Consider the following 21513-nt stretch of genomic DNA (forward strand, 5'->3'; position numbering starts at 1 on the left):
TAGGGAGCCAGGCTTCCCCTACATGTATAGGGAGCCAGGCTTCCCCTACATGTATAGAGAGCCAGGCTTCCCCTACATGTATAGGGAGCCAGGCTTCCCCTACATGTATAGGGAGCCAGGCTTCCCCTACATGTATAGGGAGCCAGGCTTCCCCTACATGTATAGGGAGCCAGGCTTCCCCTACATGTATAAGGAGTCAGGTTCCCATACATGTATAGAGAGCCAGGCTTCTCTTACATGTATAGGGAGCCAGGCTTCCTCTACATGTATAGGGAGCCAGGCTTCCCCTACATGTATAGGGAGCCAGGCTTCCCTTACATATATAGGAAGCCAGGCCCCCCTATATATATAGGGAGCGAGGCCTCCTCTATATATATTGCGAGCCAGGCCCTCCTACATGTATAGGGAGCCAGGCTACCCCTACATATATATAGAGTCACGTCCCTCCTACATGTATAGGGAGGCAGGCCCCTCCTACATGTATAGGGAGCCAGGCTTCCCCTACATGTATAGGGAGCCAGGCCCCTCCTACATGTATAGGGAGCCAGGCCCCTCCTACATGTATAGGGAGCCAGGCCCCTCCTACATGTATAGGGAGCCAGGCCCCTCCTATATGTATAGGGAGCCAGGCTTCCCTTACATGTATAGGGAGCCAGGCTTCCCTTACATGTATAGGGAGCCAGGCTTCCCCTACATTTATAGGGTGCCAGGCTTCCCGTACATGTATAGGGAGCCAGGCCTCCCCTACATGTATAGGGAGCCAGGCTTCCCCTACATGTATAGGGAGCCAGGCTTCCCCTACATGTATAGGAAGCCAGGCTTCCCCTACATGTATAGGGAGCCAGGCTTCCCCTACATGTATAGGGAGACAGGCTTCCCCTACATGTATAGGGAGCCAGGCTTCCCCTACATGTATAGGGAGTCAGGCTTCCCATACATGTATAGAGAGCCAGGCTTCCCTTACATGTATAGGGAGCCAGGCATCCTCTACATGTATAGGGAGCCAGGCTTCCCCTACATGTATAGGGAGCCAGGCCCCTCCTACATGTATAGGGAGCCAGGCCCCTCCTACATGTATAGGGAGCCAGGCCCCTCCTACATGTATAGGGAGCCAGGCCCCTCCTATATGTATAGGGAGCCAGGCTTCCCTTACATGTATAGGGAGCCAGGCTTCCCTTACATGTATAGGGAGCCAGGCTTCCCCTACATTTATAGGGTGCCAGGCTTCCCGTACATGTATAGGGAGCCAGGCCTCCCCTACATGTATAGGGAGACAGGCTTCCCCTACATGTATAGGGAGCCAGGCTTCCCCTACATGTATAGGGAGACAGGCTTCCCCTACATGTATAGGGAGCCAGGCTTCCCCTACATGTATAGGGAGTCAGGCTTCCCATACATGTATAGAGAGCCAGGCTTCCCTTACATGTATAGGGAGCCAGGCATCCTCTACATGTATAGGGAGCCAGGCTTCCCCTACATGTATAGGGAGCCAGGCTTCCCCTACATATATCGGGAGCCAGGCCCCCCTATATATATAGGGTGTTGGATATTTCCAACATCGAATACAGCATTGTTGTATTCTCATTACTTATTACTAACCATACTCAGTATTGTAGTAAGTAAAATTAACAACTCGTAGAATTCTCCTGTACTAATAATTCATCTGTGCATTAGGCTAGAATTCTCACGTCACCTGACGCCAGTATTGCGTCAGATTTCTTTACAGTAAAACACATTATATACAATTTGTGTGAGAATTAAATACGATTCTCCATAATTAAAGCATTCTGTATGGCAACTGATTGCAGACGAATGGTTCTCTAACTAAAAGTCGAATAGAGCTTTAGAATTATAACGTCTACCTCACGATAGAGGTAACGTCATCAATGAATGCTATGGGGAGACATTAATTCCTCTCCCTTATATATTTACTATTCTTAAATAGTTAAATAATAATATTCCGTTCCTCTAAATAATAAACCCGTCCAGTCTTTAGAGTTTCAAGCGCGAATGCGAGAAATATTAATGTTCAAGACAATAATTTGTGTTGTGAACGTCGACTGGGCATGGGTTGGGGGACGCCATCCTCAGTCGGGAAGCGGACACGTGCAGGGTCAGAAGGAGGCAAAGCTGCGCTTACCGTACTCACAAAAGACGCCATTGTCCAGTAAATAGGACAAGTGTGTCCATCCACAGATGAAAGCCGCCACTGTGAGGCGTGAACGACCTTGCAGATAATATCTTCAACTAGTGCTGGTGTTAAAGAGGGACCTTAGACTTGGTTCCGGACGACACGTGATCAGCCTGCTTGAAACGCTTCAATCCAGGATAGGTTCACCGGAGCCTGGGATGCGAAATTACGGCAATCTTAATACTTATACAGTGCCCACAGCTAAGTACCTTTTATTTGATGCATCATTTATAAGTTTATTAATAGCGGGGTGATTGCACGTCACGCGGCGAGACAACACCTTATAACAGGTGATTAGAATTCTATCTGTAGATATCAGTAACCTTGAATATGAATTGAGTAGTTAAATCAATTGCTACTGGTAGTTATTTATCTTGCAGCTTGAGAGACGGATTCCTCATGCTGCCTTCTCCATGTTAATCGTGCCATTCGTCAATGTGCCAGACTTGGAGATTAAGAGGACTTCCAGAGTTATCTAAAGGAACCTACTACAAGCTAAGGCTTATTTCTTTTTTCCTATATTTTAGCAATTTGATACATTCAGAATGTTTCCACATAATGTGTGATTTACTGTAATTCATTGCTATGCTCATATTCATGTTCTTCTTTGTATGAATAATATTATATTCAGCATTATTTATAGGATTAGATTATTATTAATTGAATTAGTGAACGAACCACACTGATTCCTGGACGTACTGACCTCCAGTAATAACCCCCCAATGTAGGTGTTTGAGGTTTGTTTTTTTAATAATGCAGCCCATTAATTATTCTTATGATCATACTTTCTAGTCATATCCATAGTCACTGGTTTTCTCTAGAATTTTATCTAATGATCTGAAAATCTCAGTTTCCCTCTTTACTTTAAAAACGGGTGGTCCTTCGTAATTTAATTTACTACTTTAATTATTAATTAATCAGAATCAAACCCAAATATCCCACATTATGGTCCTTCGAACCGGATAAGCATTAAATTTATAATTAAAATATTAACCATTAATAGCTAATCCTTGTGTGATAGAAGCTAGACTAACTATTTAATTAATTGTGTCAACTAACATTGTAACACATTAGTTAGCCTAGATCACACTAACATATTGCTACCTTTACCTCATGTATAAAGTAGCTTTAGTGGGTCATAGCCAATTACCCACAACACTTAGACCTATACCTCACACCGAGGTGAGAATCTTTAGGTCACCAGGAGCAACAGCTCACAACTTTTACAATAACACCACCCTAACACCTGCGTTAGAGTGGCCTCACCACCTAACCATCATATACTTAGGTGGTAATGACATCCACCCCACTCGTCATCCAGCCGAGGTGATCAAACACCTCAAAAACATAATTTCTTCTTTCAAGCTCATCAGTGAATCAGTAGTATTCACATTAGTGGAGCCTCGCCAACCAAGCCAAGATAATCGTTGGGGAGTAACTCCGGAATACTACCTGAGAGCTGCTAAGTATATAAATTTCAGGCTGAAAAAGCGAGTGAGATTGGATGCCACATATATACAATTTACAGCCAGACCTTACAGACAGAACCTGACTAGAGACGGTGTACATTTGTCAGGGAAATCTAGGTTGCATGTGGTTGACAAGTTAATTAACACCATCAACCATCACAAAAGGCTGTGGCTAGCAAGCCAAACTTAACTGTACATAATTGTTCACCTGTGTGTGCAAGAGCACTCTTATAAAACAAAACAAAAAAAACAAAAATACAGCACAACTATATTACCTTATTGCACCACAATAATCTTTACCCATGTTATTAGGTAGAATTTAGGCTGAGATTGTGCTGAATTTGGTACAAGCCCAGACTAAATAATTTTATAGTTCTTAGTTAGGAATTATTACGACTAGATCTAAACAGGTCAGTGTTGTATATATTATATTATTTGTGCTGACCCTCTATAGGGTGGGATAAATTTTGAGATAACTCTGACTGGAGTGTCTCCATAATATTTCTCTTGTATACATTATTTTGTGTATCTATTTTGTGTAGTGCTGGATTTTCTCCATTAACTCTGATGGTGATATGGATGAGCTAACCGGACGAGAACTAGTGGTGAGATTCAGACAGTACACAAAGTATCTAGCTATTTCGTGTTAGGTAGGTAAACCCATAGTCTATGCAAGTATATTAGGCTATTCCCATTGATATTGAAACCCACTGAATGAGTCAATATCCCAGTTACCTCAGTAATAAGTATTTACTGACCAATCAGCCTTTACCCAACAAGATGGATACGGCTACCAAAATGAAAAGGACCCTTGTCGGTCTGAAAGGTCATTTGACCCGACAGATTAATAAATGTCAAAATCTGTCACAACAGTCAACAGTTGATTACTTTGAATTAGAGGATTTATTACAAGTTGCTGAAAGTAAATTTGTTCATATTAAGCAACACATGAATTTGTATTTGACCGAACTGCAATCAACCTCTATAGAGAGTAGTGAACTTGATGAGGTTATAGATGAGTTAGCTCAGTATGAAGAAGATATTCGAGTTAAGCTTCTACCCTATAAGAAGCAAATTGCTAAAAACAAGCTGACAGTAACTTCCACTGTACGTACAGATCCTGAGGTTAAATTACCTCAAATCAACATACCCACATTCTCTGGTGATGAGAACGAAAGTTGGGATGACTTTTGGAGTAAGTTTGTAGATGCAGTAGACTCTAAAACTAACATTCCTCCAACCACTAAATTCACTTATTTACAAGGCCTGTTAAGAAAGGAAGCCTTGAAAGTAATCTCCAATATAACACTGACCAGTGATGGTTACGCATCAGCTGTACAATTGCTCCAAACCAACTACGATAACAAGGAGAGAACTGTTACTGTCTTAGTTCAAAAATTGCTAGATTTACCCTCTGCTAATAATTCTACAGAGTCTCTCCAAAATTTCAGACTAGAGTTAGAGTCTTTACTCAAGGCCTTAAGCCTTAAAGTCCAAATACAGTCAGCCGAATGGATGACTAAAGTAGTTGTTAAACGAAAATTACCAAGAGAAACTTTAGATAAGTTGTGTACTATTTACAATACGACCTTTTTGACTCTGAAAGAAATCACAGAAGGTCTACATACCTTAGTCGAAAGACAAAGAGCCAATCAAGACGGGGAGAAAGTTACAAACTCCTCTACTAACTCTCATCGTAGCTCAACTCAAGTTGACACTTCTATCAAACCTAAACAGACTTTAAATAAGTCTAATAAATTCACATAAAAAACCACGCTATCCACTGGGAAAAGAAGTGGAAATGTGGGTACATATTCGGTGTCTCCTTCTGAGATAACCCACGACTTGTCTACTAAAGAGAACAAGTCAAACAAAGAGAGAAAGTGTCTGCTCTGCAATCAAGAGCATACTGCATACCAATGCTCAGTTTATCCTACTTATAATGCTAGGATTAAAAGGTTACAGGAATTGCATAAATGCACTAGATGTATGGGTTCTCATGATCCCAAGAAATGTGCAGTACCACTACGTACTTGCAACCGTTGTAAACAAGGTGTACACCACTACGCCTTATGTAGGAAATCTCCTACACCTACTATGACCACTGGAGAGAATTTTACTAATTCTACTTCAGTGCAATATTGTAAAGTACATCACGAAGTGAATGTGCTTACTACTGAGTCAGGCAACAGTACTACCTTGCCTACTGCTCATCTTAAATTAATAAATCGAAGATCTCGAATTACCAGTAGAGGTCTCTTTGACCAAGGTTCCCAAAAAACCTTTATCACACAACAGTTGGTAGATGATTTAAATTTAAAACCTACCAAAAGTGTGAAGTTAAACATTTCTGGTTTCCTATCAAATAGTGGGCCACGTGACTACAAGGTAGTCAAATTACTAGTTAGATTAGGATCCTCTGCCAGCCCAATTCATGCGGTGGTCGTGGATAAGATTCCTACGGACTTGCAAGTCACAGGATTAGCTCGTACAGCGAGACACCTTAAGCGAAACCACATGAGGCTAGCGGATCATAAAATAAATTCAGACTGTCTCACAGATATTGGGATATTAATAGGCGCGGATCATTATTACAAGTTTATCACTGGATGCACTAGGCAACATGGTATGAATTTGTTGTCGTCCGCAGGTGGCAAATTGCTCACAGGACCCGTGCTTTTCAGACAAGGTCCAGCGCCCACAAACCAACAAACCAATAATGTAATTGTGGCGTGACTAGGCTTAGAGCAGTCACCCCTACGCTTCAGGGAAATAGCCGAGGACATTGAGTCTGACCCACCAATACATCGTTTGTGGGATTTAGATACGTTAGGCATCATCCCTGAGCAACCAAGTCCTGATGATACGTGGACTTACCAGCAATATCTGGATACGGTTGTCTACTCAAATAAACAATACTGGGTAAGACTTTCATGGAAGTTAGATCATCCCCAACTTCCAGTGAATTATTTTATGGCAGCCTCACAATTGCGGTCTCAATTAACACGACTACAGAAGCAGCCAGAAAAATTAACCATGTATCACCAACTTATCCAACAACAACTTAACAATAAGTTCATTGAAGTTGTTGAACACGATGACCGAAAGGCAGGTCATTATTTACCACACCATGCTGTGGTGAAAGACTCACTGACAACACCTATTCGTATTGTCTTTAATTGCAGTGCTAAAGTAAAGCCTAATAGTGTGTCTCTAAATGAATGTCTCCAAACGGGACCTAGCCTAACACAAAGGCTACATGACGTATTGTTGCGATTTCGCACAGGCATTTTTGCCTACACTGCTGACATCAGCAAAGCCTTTCTCCGAGTAGGATTGCAGGAGGAAGATCGTGACTACACAAAATTCCTCTGGTACAAGGATCCACTGGATCCTAACAGTGAAATAATCACCTATCGGTTCGCCTCTGTATTATTTGGTGCTACATCCTCACCGTTTCTTTTGCAAGCAACATTAGACACGCATTTGAGGAAATCAGACAGCCCTTATAAGGCAACCATTAGCGACAACTTATATGTCGACAATTTCCAGGGGACAACTAATGATCAAGCTGATCTGGTAGAAATCTACCATGAGGCTAACCGTGAACTGTTAGGAGCTAATATGCCTCTACAGTCATGGGCCTCAAATAATAAACTACTTAACCAGTTAATTGAGAAGGAATTTCCCAATTATCAGGTACCCAGTAGCTTAAAGGTTCTAGGCGTGGAATGGAACACCAACACTGACGAAATGAATGTCAAGTCAGTGCAAACTGATAACTCAACCCTTACCATGAGAACACTGCTCTCATTTGTCAGTCAACCATTTGACCCTTTAGGCCTACTTAGTCCTATATTAATAAGGGGCAAACTCCTAATGCAGGAGTGCTGGCAACAACATATGGGATGGGATGATCCGTTACCAAGTGAGTTACAAGCCAAATGGCAAATACTCTCAACGGATTTTAATCAGTTAGGTGTTTTGAAATTTCCACGTAATGCCTCGGGACCAAACTTACCCACCAATTTGCACGTTTTTTGTGATGCCTCTGGCAAAGCATATGGCGCAGTAGCCTATTTAGTTAACAGTGCTCAATCAATTTTACTCACATCAAAAGCAAGAGTTGCTCCCATCAAAAAGAGATCCTTACCTCAGATGGAGTTGACGGCATTGCTAGTGGGAGTAAGGTTAGCCCATTGCCTGGCAAAGATACTCAGTAATATTCACTTTGGTGAGATTGTAGTGTGGTCAGACAACGAGGCAGTCTTACAATGGGTAAGAAACAATAACAACAAAACTCCTTACGTCAGTAATCGCGTCAGGGAGATTTATGATTTATCCGCAGGTTATAAATTTAGACATGTCCCTACTAAGGACAATCCTGCAGATTATTTGTCAAGAGGATTGACATTAAAACAACTTGTCAAATCTTCGCTGTGGTTCCATGGACCTTCATGGCTTGTTGGTGGTCAGTGGCCCAAACAAAAGCCACAAGTCATCGTGACCAATATCACCACTCCCATGAAGGACCCAGAGCCTCAGCGAACATTAGCCATTAATCCTCATCATTATTCTAATTTAAGCAAATTGTTACGAGTGACTGCACACGTGTTTGATTTCCTCTCTAAAATATTAATACGACACAAATTCCCCAATCCTGTTTATTATTGGATTAAGCGGGCGCAGCAAGAGACTTACGGAAGCGAATTTGAGAATCTTCCGGATAAACTCACTAAATCTCTGGGCATCTGGTACGATGTCAACACTCATAACATACTACGATGTGGAGGACGTTTGCTACATGCAAAGATTGACTTAGACACTAAGAACCCAATCCTTTTACCTCGCCACCACATCATAGCTAAACTTTTTGTCTTACATCACCATCAATATGGTACCCTACATGGTGGAGTTTTAGATACTCTCACCGATCTTAGACAAAGGTACTGGCTTCCTCAAGGTCGTCAGACTGTTAAGACCATTATTAAATCTTGCGTAATCTGTAAGAGATACGACGCTAGAGTCTGTCCTTACCCAGGACCTCCTCCACTCCCAGAAGAGCGAGTAGTTCATCTTCGTCCATTCGAAACCACTGGAGTAGATTATACAGGAGCCTTACTCCTCACTGGTAACCCAGATAATATACCAGTAAAGGCGTACATTTGTCTCTTTACCTGTGCTACAACCAGAGGCGTGCACTTAGAGGTCACCCCAGACATGAGTGCTGAAGCTTTCATTCAAGCTTTCCGCAGATTTGCTGCCCGTCGATCATGTCCTAGATTAATGATATCAGACAACGGATCTAATTTTGTAGCGGGAGAAAGCTGTTTACGAGAAGTCTGGAACCACCCTGAAGTGCAATCAGTCTTACAAAGAAGACAATGTCACTGGAAATTCATAGCACCAAGAGCCCCTTGGCAAGGTGGGTTCTATGAGCGAATGGTAGGCACAGTCAAAAGATGTCTAAGGAAAACGTTGCACCGACAAAAGGTCAGTTACTCAGAACTCCAAACTATTGTTGTGGAAATCGAGGCGCGAGTCAATAACCGCCCAATCACCTACCTGTCTGATAATTACACCCAGAGAGAACCACTGAGCCCCTCTCACTTGATCCATGAAGGTCTACTGAGCCCTCTCATCCCCTTAGCCGAAGAGGACCCTGTAGACCCATCCCATGTGACCAGAGGAGACTTGGTGGAAAGCTACCAACATCTTTCTAGAGTTATCAACAGGTGGAATGAGGTGTGGACTCGAGAATACCTCACAGCTCTACGAGAATACCACTACGGAGCTTCGAGTCCTTACAATAAGGTACAATTAAAACCTGGAGACCTTGTACTAGTCGACAGTGATGGGCCAAGGTCCGAGTGGCCTATAGGAAAAATCGTCCCCATCCACCCAGATCGACAAGGTGTCCTGAGAGTGGTTAAAGTCTTATGCAAGGGCAACACTACTCTAAAAACTTTAGAGAAGCTGGTTCCCCTAGAACTGACTGAACAAGAATATCAGTCAGATCCAGTTTCCCCAGTAATTTCAGAGGACAATGAATTTGTTCCTCCAAGCAACCGTCCCACTAGAGCTGCAGCTCAACAATGTAGGCGGAATTTGCGAGCCTATTATACCTCTGAAGAAGAATAATTTCCTTCATTTCCCACTAAGAAAACTGTGCTGATACTACGATGTGATATCATGTAACGAAACATTACACGTCACTATGACCCAAGATATCGCATCACTGTAGATTCTGTTAGTTTAAATTGGGAGAGTTAAATTTTATAAATATTGTGTAGGCTACAAACAACATGTTTCAGTTGACATGTGAATAACAAGACTCAAATTCTTGTAAGTCCTTGATAAATCCGGGACGTTCGTTATGTGTGTACTAACATACTAACCTACTAACATACTAATGTGTTAATCCTAATATCACTTCGGGATAGGTCAGTACAACACAGTACACTGTGACCCTGGGAATCCCCCCCCGGAGTTATGTTGGATATTTCCAACATCGAATACAGCATTGTTGTATTCTCATTACTTATTACTAACCATACTCAATATTGTAGTAAGTAAAATTAACAACTCGTAGAATTCTCCTGTACTAATAATTCATCTGTGCATTAGGCTAGAATTCTCACGTCACCTGACGCCAGTATTGCGTCAGATTTCTTTACAGTAAAACACATTATATACAATTTGTGTGAGAATTAAATACGATTCTCCATAATTAAAGCATTCTGTATGGCAACTGATTGCAGACGAATGGTTCTCTAACTAAAAGTCGAATAGAGCTTTAGAATCATAACGTCTACCTCGCGATAGAGGTAACGTCATCAATGAATGCTATGGGGAGACATTAATTCCTCTCCCTTATATATTTACTATTCTTAAATAGTTAAATAATAATATTCCGTTCCTCTAAATAATAAACCCGTCCAGTCTTTAGAGTTTCAAGCGCGAATGTGAGAAATATTAATGTTCAAGACAATAATTTGTGTTGTGAACGTCGACTGGGCGTGGGTTGGGGGACGCCATCCTCAGTCGGGAAGCGGACACGTGCAGGGCCAGAAGGAGGCAAAGCTGCGCTTACCATACTCACAAAAGACGCCATTGTCCAGTAAATAGGACAAGTGTGTCCATCCACAGATGAAAGCCGCCACTGTGAGGCGTGAACGACCTTGCAGATAATATCTTCAACTAGTGCTGGTGTTAAAGAGGGACCTTAGACTTGGTTCCGGACGACACGTGATCAGCCAGCTTGAAACGCATCAATCCAGGATAGGTTCACTGGAGCCTGGGATGCGAAATTACGGCAATCTTAATACTTATACAGTGCCCACAGCTAAGTACCTTTTATTTGATGCATCATTTATAAGTTTATTAATAGCGGGGTGATTGCACGTCACGCGGCGAGATAACACCTAATAACAGGTGATTAGAATTCTATCTGTAGATATCAGTAATCTTGAATATGTATTGAGTAGTTAAATCAATTGCTACTGGTAGTTATTTATCTTGCAGCTTGAGAGACGGATTCCTCATGCTGCCTTCTCCATGTTAATCGTGCCATTCGTCAATGTGCCAGACTTGGAGATTAAGAGGACTTCCAGAGTTATCTAAAGGAACCTACTACAAGCTAAGGCTTATTTCTTTTTTCCTATATTTTAGCAATTTGATACATTCAGAATGTTTCAACATAATGTGTGATTTACTGTAACTCATTATTATGCTCATATTCATGTTCTTCTTTGTATGAATAATAATATATTCAGCATTATTTATAGGATTAGATTATTATTAATTGAATTAGTGAACGAACCACACTGATTCCTGGACGTACTGACCTCCAGTAATAACCCCCCAATGTAGGTGTTTGAGGTTTGGTTTTTTAATAATACAGCCCATTAATTATTCTTATGATCATACTTTCTAGTCATATCCATAGTCACTGGTTTTCTCTAGAATTTTATCTAATGATCTGAAATTCTCAGTTTCCCTCTTTACTTTAAAAGCGGGTGGTCCTTCGTAATTTAATTTACTACTTTAATTATTAATTAATCAGAATCAAACCCAAATATCCCACATAGGGAGCGAGGCCTCCTCTATATATATTGCGAGCCAGGCCCTCCTACAGGTATAGGGAGGCAGGCCCCTCCTACATGTATAGGGAGCCAGGCTTTCCCTACATGTATAGGGAGCCAGGCCCCTCCTACATGTATAGGGAGCCAGGCCCCTCCTACATGTATATGGAGCCAGGCCCCTCCTACATGTATAGGGAGCCAAGCTTCCCCTATATGTATAGGGAGCCAGGCTTCCCCTACATGTATAGGGAGCCAGGCTTCCCCTACATTTATAAGGTGCCAGGCTTCCCCTACATGTATAGGGAGTCAGGCCTCCCCTACATGTATAGGGAGCCAGGCTTCCCCTACATGTATAGGGAGCCAGGCTTCCCCTACATGTATAGGGAGCCAGGCTTCCCCTACATGTATAGGGAGCCAGGCTTCCCCTACATGTATAGGGAGACAGGCTTCCCCTACATGAATAGGGAGCCAGGCGTTCCCTACATGTATAGGGAGCCAGGCTTCCCCTACATGTATAGGGAGCTACGCTTCCCCTACATGTATAAGAAGCCAGGCTTCCCCTAGATCTATAGGGAGCCAGGCTTCCCCTACATGTCTAGACAGCCAGGCTTCCCCTACATATAGAGAGAGAACCACGTCCCTCTTACATATATAGGGAGCCAGGGCCCCTCCTACATGTATAGGGAGCCAGGCCTCTCCTACATGCATAGTGAGCATGGCTGCCCCTACATGTATTGAGAGCCACGACCCTCCTACATGTATAGGGAGCCAGGGTACTCCTACATGTATAGAGAGCCAGGGCCCCTCCTACATGTATAGGGAACCAGGGCCCCTCCTACAAGTATAGGGAGCCAGGGTCCCTCCTAAATATATAGGGAGCCAGGGCCCCTCCTACATGTATAGGGAGCCAGGCCTCTCCTACATGTATAGTGAGCATGGCTGCCCCTACATGTATTGAGAGCCACGACCCTCCTACATGTATAGGGAGCCAGGGTACTCCTACATGTATAGAGAGCCAGGGCCCCTCCTACATGTATAGGGAACCAGGGCCCCTCCTACAAGTATAGGGAGCCAGGGTCCCTCCTAAATATATAGGGAGCCAGGACCCCTCCTACATGTAAAGGGAGACAGGGCCCTCCTACATGTAAAGGGAGCCAGGCCACCCCTACATGTATAGGGAGCCAGGCCACCCCAACATATACAGGGAGCCAGGCCACCCCAACATGTATAGGGAGACAGGCCACCCCTACATGTATAGGGAGCCAGGCCACCCCTTCATGTATAGGGAGCCTGGCAACCTTTACATGTATAGGGAGCCAGGCTTCCCCTACATGTATAGGGAGCCAGGCTTCCCCTACATTTATAGGGAGCCAGGCTTCCCCTACATTTATAGGGAGCCAGGCTTCCCCTACATTTATAGGGAGCCAGGCTTCCTCTACATGTATAGGGAGCCAGGCTTCCTCTACATGAATAGGGAGCCAGGCTTCCCCTACATTTATATTGAGCCAGGCTTCCCGTACATGTATTGGGAGTCAGGCTTCCCATACATGTATAGAGAGCCAGGCTTCCCCTACATGTATAGGGAGCCAGGCTTCCTCTACATGTATAGGGAGCCTGGCTTCCACTACATGTATAGGGAGCCAGGCTTCCCCTACATGTATAGGGAGCCAGGCTTCCCCTACATATATAGGGAGCCAGGCCCCCCTATATATATAGGTAGCGAGGCCTCATCTATATGTATTGCGAGCCACTAGGCCCCCTACATGTATAGGGAGCCAGGTCCCTCCTACATGTATAGGGAGCCAGGCTACCCCTAAATGTATATAGAGTCACGTCCCTCCTACATGTATAGGGAGGCAGGCCCCTCCTACATGTATAGGGAGGCAGGCCCCTCCTACATGTATAGGGAGCCAGGCTTCCCCTACATGTATAGGGAGCCAGGCCCCTCCTACATGTATATGGAGCCAGGCCCCTCCTACATGTATAGGGAGCCAGGCCCCTCCTACATGTATAGGAAGCCAGGCCCCTCCTACATGTATAGGGAGCCAGGCTTCCCCTACATGTATAGGGAGCCAGGCTTCCCCTACATGTATAGGGAGCCAGGCTTCCCCTACATGAATAGGGAGCCAGGCCCCTCCTACATGTATAGGAAGCCAGGCCCCTCCTACATGTATAGGGAGCCAGGCTTCCCCTACATGTATAGGGAGCCAGGCTTCCCCTACATGTATAGGGAGCCAGGCTTCCCCTACATTTATAGGGAGCCAGGCTTCCTCTACATGTATAGGGAGCCAGGCTTCCTCTACATGTATAGGGAGCCAGGCTTCCCATACATTTATATGGAGCCAGGCTTCCCGTACATGTATAGGGAGTCAGGCTTCCCATACATGTATAGAGAGCCAGGCTTCCCCTACATGTATAGGGAGCCAGGCTTCCTCTACATGTATAGGGAGCCAGGCTTCCACTACATGTATAGGGAGCCAGGCTTCCCCTACATATATAGGGAGCCAGGCCCCCCTATATATATAGGTAGCGAGGCCTCATCTATATGTATTGCGAGCCACTAGGCCCCCTACATGTATAGGGAGCCAGGTCCCTCCTACATGTATAGGGAGCCAGGCTACCCCTAAATGTATATAGAGTCACGTCCCTCCTACATGTATAGGGAGGCAGGCCCCTCCTACATGTATAGGGAGGCAGGCCCCTCCTACATGTATAGGGAGCCAGGCTTCCCCTACATGTATAGGGAGCCAGGCCCCTCCTACATGTATATGGAGCCAGGCCCCTCCTACATGTATAGGGAGCCAGGCCCCTCCTACATGTATAGGAAGCCAGGCCCCTCCTACATGTATAGGGAGCCAGGCTTCCCCTACATGTATAGGGAGCCAGGCTTCCCCTACATGTATAGGGAGCCAGGCTTCCCCTACATGAATAGGGAGCCAGGCGTTCCCTACATGTATAGGGAGCCAGGCTTCCCCTACATGTATAGGGAGCTACGCTTCCCCTACATGTATAGGGAGCCAGGCTTCCCCTAGATCTATAGGGAGCCAGGCTTCCCCTACATGTCTAGACAGCCAGGCTTCCCCTACATATAGAGAGAACCACGTCCCTCTTACATATATAGGGAGCCAGGGCCCCTCCTACATGTATAGGGAGCCAGGCCTCTCCTACATGTATAGTGAGCATGGCTGCCCCTACATGTATTGAGAGCCACGACCCTCCTACATGTATAGGGAGCCAGGGTACTCCTACATGTATAGAGAGCCAGGGCCCCTCCTACATGTATAGGGAACCAGGGCCCCTCCTACAAGTATAGGGAGCCAGGGTCCCTCCTAAATATATAGGGAGCCAGGGCCCCTCCTACATGTATAGGGAGCCAGGCCTCTCCTACATGTATAGTGAGCATGGCTGCCCCTACATGTATTGAGAGCCACGAACCTCCTACATGTATAGGGAGCCAGGGTACTCCTACATGTATAGAGAGCCAGGGCCCCTCCTACATGTATAGGGAACCAGGGCCCCTCCTACAAGTATAGGGAGCCAGGGTCCCTCCTAAATATATAGGGAGCCAGGGCCCCTCCTACATGTATAGGGAGCCAGGACCCCTCCTACATGTAAAGGGAGACAGGGCCCTCCTACATGTAAAGGGAGCCAGGCCACCCCTACATGTATAGGGAGCCAGGCCACCCCAACATATACAGGGAGCCAGGCCACCCCAACATGTATAGGGAGACAGGCCACCCCTACATGTATAGGGAGCCAGGCCACCCCTTCATGTATAGGGAGCCTGGCAACCTTTACATGTCTAGGGAGCCAGGCTTCCCCTACATGTATAGGGAGCCAGGCTTCCCCTACATTTATAGGGGGCCAGGCTTCCCCTACATTTATAGGGAGCCAGGCTTCCCCTACATTTATAGGGAGCCAGGCTTCCTCTACATGTATAGGGAGTCAGGCTTCCTCTACATGTATAGGGAGCCACCCAGCAAACAATTTTAGGTTGCCACAACATATCTGGAAAGTATTTGAAAGTATTGGAAACGTTTGTTTTATCGTATCAGATACGATATTGTGTGTGGACTTAAATAGGTTTCCAAAACTTATAACCAAGACATATGTATCTAACACTAATTTGAGATGTTGTGGCAACTTACACTCCTAACATGAGTCATTCATAATCCATTCATACACCAATATGAATCTCTTGTGAAAGGTTTGAGCCTTATCTGAACCCTTTTCACATCTTTGTGTTTAAAGTTAAATTTCTTGAAAATAAAAAATATTTATTTTTAAATATATTTAAATATTTTAAATATTTTAAATAATAAATTTTTTATATTATATTAGTGTTTTCAATTTAAATATTAAAACCAATTTAAGGGTAAAAAAATCAAATAATTTATATTTCTTTTATTATTTACTAACAAATCAGCAAAAATACAAAAACATATGACCTATATAATTATATATATAATATATATATAAATAATTTATATAATATATATATATATATATATATATATATATATATATATATATATATATATATATATTAGTGTAATACATAAGAATGTAGTGTAATAGTATATATATTATATATATATATATTTATATATAAATAATATATTTATATATAAATAATATATTTATATATAAATAATATATTTATATATAAATAATATATTTATATATAAATAATATATATATATATAAATAATATATATATATATATATAAATAATATATATATATATAAATAATATATATATATATATATAAATAATATATATATATATATAAATAATATATATATATATAAATAATATATATATGATAACCATCTTTGTAACCTATATGTAACTCCCTCTTTGTAACAAAGTTCAAATAAAGCAAATATATGTGTACATACAAAAGAATGGGGGTGGTAGAAGATAATATTAGTGTTTAGTGAGTGACCACAAGGTCTCCTCTGAATACTTTTTATTTTCTTCTCCTATGCTATGGGTCCCCACATTGGCACCAGAGGTCTTCCTCACAAACTTTTTATATAATATATATATATATATAAATATTATATATATAAAGGTAAAACTAGCTAGTTATACGTAGATATATGATAACTAACCAACCCTACCAAACCTAACCTAATATATATATATAAATATATATATATATATATATATATATAAATATATATATATATATAAATATATATATATATATATAAATATATATATATATATAAATATATATATATATATATATAAATATATATATATATATATAAATATATATATATATATATATATATATAAATATATATATATATATATATATATATATATATATAAATATATATATATATATATATATATATATATATATATATATAAATATATATATATATATATATATAAATATATATATATATATATATATAAATATATATATATATATATATATATATATATATATATATATATATAAATATATATATATATAAATATATATATATATATATATATATATATATATATATAAATATATATATATATATATATATATATATATATATATAAATATATATATATATATATATAAATATATATATATATATATAAATATATATATATATATAAATATATATATATATATATAAATATATATATATATATATATATATATATATATATATATATATATATATATATAAATATATATATATATATATAAATATATATATATATATAAATATATATATATATATATATATATATATATATATATATATATATATAAATATATATATATATAAATATATATATATATATATATATATATATAAATATATATATATATATATATATATATATAAATATATATATATATATAAATATATATATATATATATATAAATATATATATATATATAAATATATATATATATAAATATATATATATATATATTGTGACGATAATCTCCTTCAAGAGATTGAGCCTGCTCTTCCCTCCAAAATTACGTCTTCACAATTATATAAAAAGACTATGGAAGAAATGTCCAACAACGACAACAACACCAGCACCAGCAAGGCTTGCCAGGGTGAGCAGAAACGTATGCAACCAGCCACCTGTTCGAACTCCAACCACCAAACTACCCGTTGATCGCTACGGCTCCGCTGATTGGTCGCCGGTCTGGCTGCACCTGCACTCGCCCCCAATACTACCTGATGTCTGGGGTCGCCCCAACATCAGTCCTGAGAATGTTCCGTGCTTTCGTAGCCAGCACACCTCCCAGCTAGACTCTAGAGTGTACTGAGAGAGGTGGTGGCTCTAAGCCAATATTCCAGCACCTCCCACTTACTGTTGTATTGCACTTCTTGTTATTTTGCCTTAACGTAACTTTTCATTGTGTCATTTAAGTATTCTTATTATTTTGATTCATTGATTTTATTATACATATTTGTTTGTCCATATTTTCATGTTTTGATTTATTTAACGTAATTAAAATTTCATTGTTAAAGTTTACTTGTGTTTTGTGTGTCTTCTCCTTACCTTACCACAGACGAAGTTCCAGTTTTTTCTATTTTTTTTTATAACTATGTGACGAGGCCATACCCCTAGCCTTAAACAGCCGAACACCAACGCGTTACCGTCACAAGTTATATGGGGGCCTGTCCTAGGAGCTTCACTCAGGTACTGGTGCTAAGTGGTAATTTATGGTAAGCGTATTTAACTTTGTTAACGTAGCTTTACTATTTTTCATTCAATTTCATTTTTTATAAGGTGCGGTGTATTGTGCATTACGAGAGTAACATATAGTGAAGGTGAGACAACTTTGGATTACGTGGTGACTGTAGGCCTCAGTCATACTCTTAATTGGTCATCTCTCCCTCCATGTTATTACTCGTATTTACCATCTATGTCCCTTGAATATTTCTCATTCTGACAGATCATCATATTGGTACCCTGGTACTGTGGTCTGCCCCGGGTCAAGAGTACCCAATCTTCTGCAATCTGACTGTAGGAGGACAAAGAGGGCCATAGTTCCTCTAGCTCGAACTTTAGTTGCTGAATTGGGACCTCAGCAGCAGTTCTCGTCACCAGTTGACACCTCGCACCCCTACACGTCAGTCAGAGATGATGATACATACAACGGTAGGGAATTAGCTTATTTTTTCAGAGCACAAAAGTTCGCTAATTCTGTAAGTATCATATTAAATTCAGTAGGAAAAACTTGCTTTATGTCCTATAGAGACTTGGCAAGGTATGCCTACATCCTTGGACTACCAATTTTACTTTTGAAGCATTTAACTGTTTCATTTGTTTTCGAAACTTTGTTTCATTTGTTAGTAGGATTTTCTTGCCCTTATTCTCTTACATGAGTACCGGGTACAAGATTTCCTGCGCCCTTGATTTAATTTAATCATTTAATATCTTTCACTTAACGTTAATTGTTAAAGATCACACAGGATAGGTACCAGTTGCCACGTTGTCCTGTTTCTGACATTTCATTATTGAACATTCGTGTACCTTTATTTGCTAATTTCACCATGTTTCGTCTCCAAACTTTCCGTGCAAATCCAGCAGGTGAAATAGGAACTTTAAGTCGTGCCAAGAGGACTGAACTACAAACTCTTGCACATGAGTATCAACTAGAAGTTCCCTATCAAGCCAACAAAAATGACCTACACAACCTGTTGCTGGATTACTATTTAGAGCAAGGTAAGATAGACTCTGAAACTCATGAAACTTACTATATTGCAGATAAAACTGACTTGGCAACGATGAAACTTAAACTAGAGCTGGCTAAGATTGAACGTGAGCAGCAAAAGGAAGCCCGCGAACAGCAAAGGGAAGCCCTCGAACAACAAGAACGAGCTGCTGCCATACGAAGAGAAGAACGAGAACGTGAAGCTGCTTTGAGGAGAGAAGAACACGAACGAGGACTCGCCCTCCAAGAACGTGAGGTTGCACTACTCCAGGAGCGGGAACGAGTACAGCTTGAAACCAAACGACGCGAGTTGGAGATGCAACGCGAACATGACAAGCAACAAGCGACTCTGGCTCTAGAGTGTCGTCAACGTGAAATCGCCTTGGAAACTTCCCACTTCACTCAACGCCAACAAGCTACTGCCAATCTTCCCGTCAGTTTTAATATATCACATGCAAGTAAGTTAATGCCATCCTTTGTAGAAGCAGAAGTTGATGTTTTTTTCACCACCTTTGAAACCCTTGCTAATCAACTCAGTTGGCCTGTCGACCAATGGGCCACACTTCTCAGAGTCCATCTTACAGGTAGAGCTGCAGTCACACTCAGTACTTTGGCGTCTGAGAATGACTACTACACTCTGAAACAAGCAGTGTTGGACGCCTACCTACTTTCCACAGAAAGTTATAGAAGGAAATTCCGTGACCACCTGAAGGCAAGTACCACTACCTTCCTTGAGTTTGCTAACACGAAACGGAGGTATTTCATGAAATGGCTGGAAGCAGCACATGTCTCTACTTTTACAGAACTCGTCAACCTGATGCTTGTTGAAGAATTCTTGAGACGTGTGCCGCCTCCTGTCCGCCTCTACTTAGCAGATAAAGAAGAAACCGACTACCTGAAGTGTGCTAAGTCGGCTGACACTTACAGCCTCATCCACCGGCTGACACCTGAACCATCCTCCAGTAAGAAGTCGTGGTACAGTTACGAGAAGGTGAGCCCCGATCAAGCTGGTTCACAACTGTACTGCAAGTATTGTAGACTCTATGGACATACCATAGACAAGTGTGGTAAGTCTCAATACAAAGGAACCACTGACCAACAACGACCCAAACCAACTCCTCCTAAGTCCGGTAAGCCTGTGATGAATGTTGGTGTTGATGTTAATGATCTTTCTCTTTTCAGTAACCACCTGTATACTGGAACTGTCTCTGCCAACGGTTCAAATCCGGAGGGACGTTTCAAATTGAAGATCTTGAGGGACACAGCGGCTCTACAATCGATCATCTTGAAGTCGGCTGTGCCCAACATAGTCTACACCGGGGAAACGGTCTTCATCACTGACCTCACTGCTACTACTCCATACCCTCTCGCCAGAGTCCACCTGGATTGTCCCTACGTGAACGGGGAAGTCCAAGTCGCCGTCAGGGAAAAGCCTTTTCCCATGCCTGGAGTGCAACTTCTCCTAGGCAACGACTTGGCAGAAGACCTGCAACCAACCAACCTGATCGTCATGGACAAACCCCAGGTGTGTAACTCTGTGCCAAGTAACCCTATTCTTGAGTATGTTCCAGCAGAGGTTCAAGAGAGTGAAGTTTCTCCTCCGGTTCTCGTGACCACCCGTGCACAAGCCGCACGTCCACAGCCAGCTGACTCTACTGCTACCGCTGTCCCTCAAGACCCTCAGAAACTACCCCCGCATCTGACCAAGTTGGAGTTCCGTAAGTTGCAGAGGGAAGATCTTACTTTAACACCATTGTTTTTCCAGGCTGAGACTCAACCCGACAGTATTCCTGGGTTCTTCCTAGAGAACGACTTGCTCTACCGCCGATATAGACCCAGTAAACTGAAGGAGGAGGACGATTGGGCCAACACCGAACAACTTGTGATTCCCACCAGCCTGCGGCCCACTATTCTACACCTGGCCCACGGATCATTCTCCCACTACGGCTTCAACAAGACTTACCATGGGATTCGTCAAGACTACTACTGGCCAGGTATGGTAAATAACGTCAAACAGTACGTTAAACAGTGTCATACATGTCAGATGGCAGGCAAACCGAACGTC

General features: G+C 41.7%; 1 protein-coding gene across 1 annotated transcript; it reads left to right on the plus strand.

Moving 5' to 3' along the window:
* Positions 1-4440: 4440 nt before the first annotated feature.
* On the plus strand, positions 4441-5427 carry LOC138354899 (uncharacterized). The gene has a single exon (XM_069309372.1). It carries the CDS (start codon positions 4441-4443, stop codon positions 5425-5427), a length of 987 nt encoding a protein of 328 aa, XP_069165473.1.
* Positions 5428-21513: the final 16086 nt, after the last annotated feature.

The sequence above is a fragment of the Procambarus clarkii genome, chromosome 65, assembly GCF_040958095.1.
Source record: "Procambarus clarkii isolate CNS0578487 chromosome 65, FALCON_Pclarkii_2.0, whole genome shotgun sequence".
Lineage (NCBI taxonomy): Eukaryota > Metazoa > Arthropoda > Malacostraca > Decapoda > Cambaridae > Procambarus > Procambarus clarkii.

Bases quoted from the DNA above. Each gene is read 5' to 3' on its own strand.
- LOC138354899 (XM_069309372.1), top strand. From the start codon at position 4,441: ATGGATACGGCTACCAAAATGAAAAGGACCCTTGTCGGTCTGAAAGGT.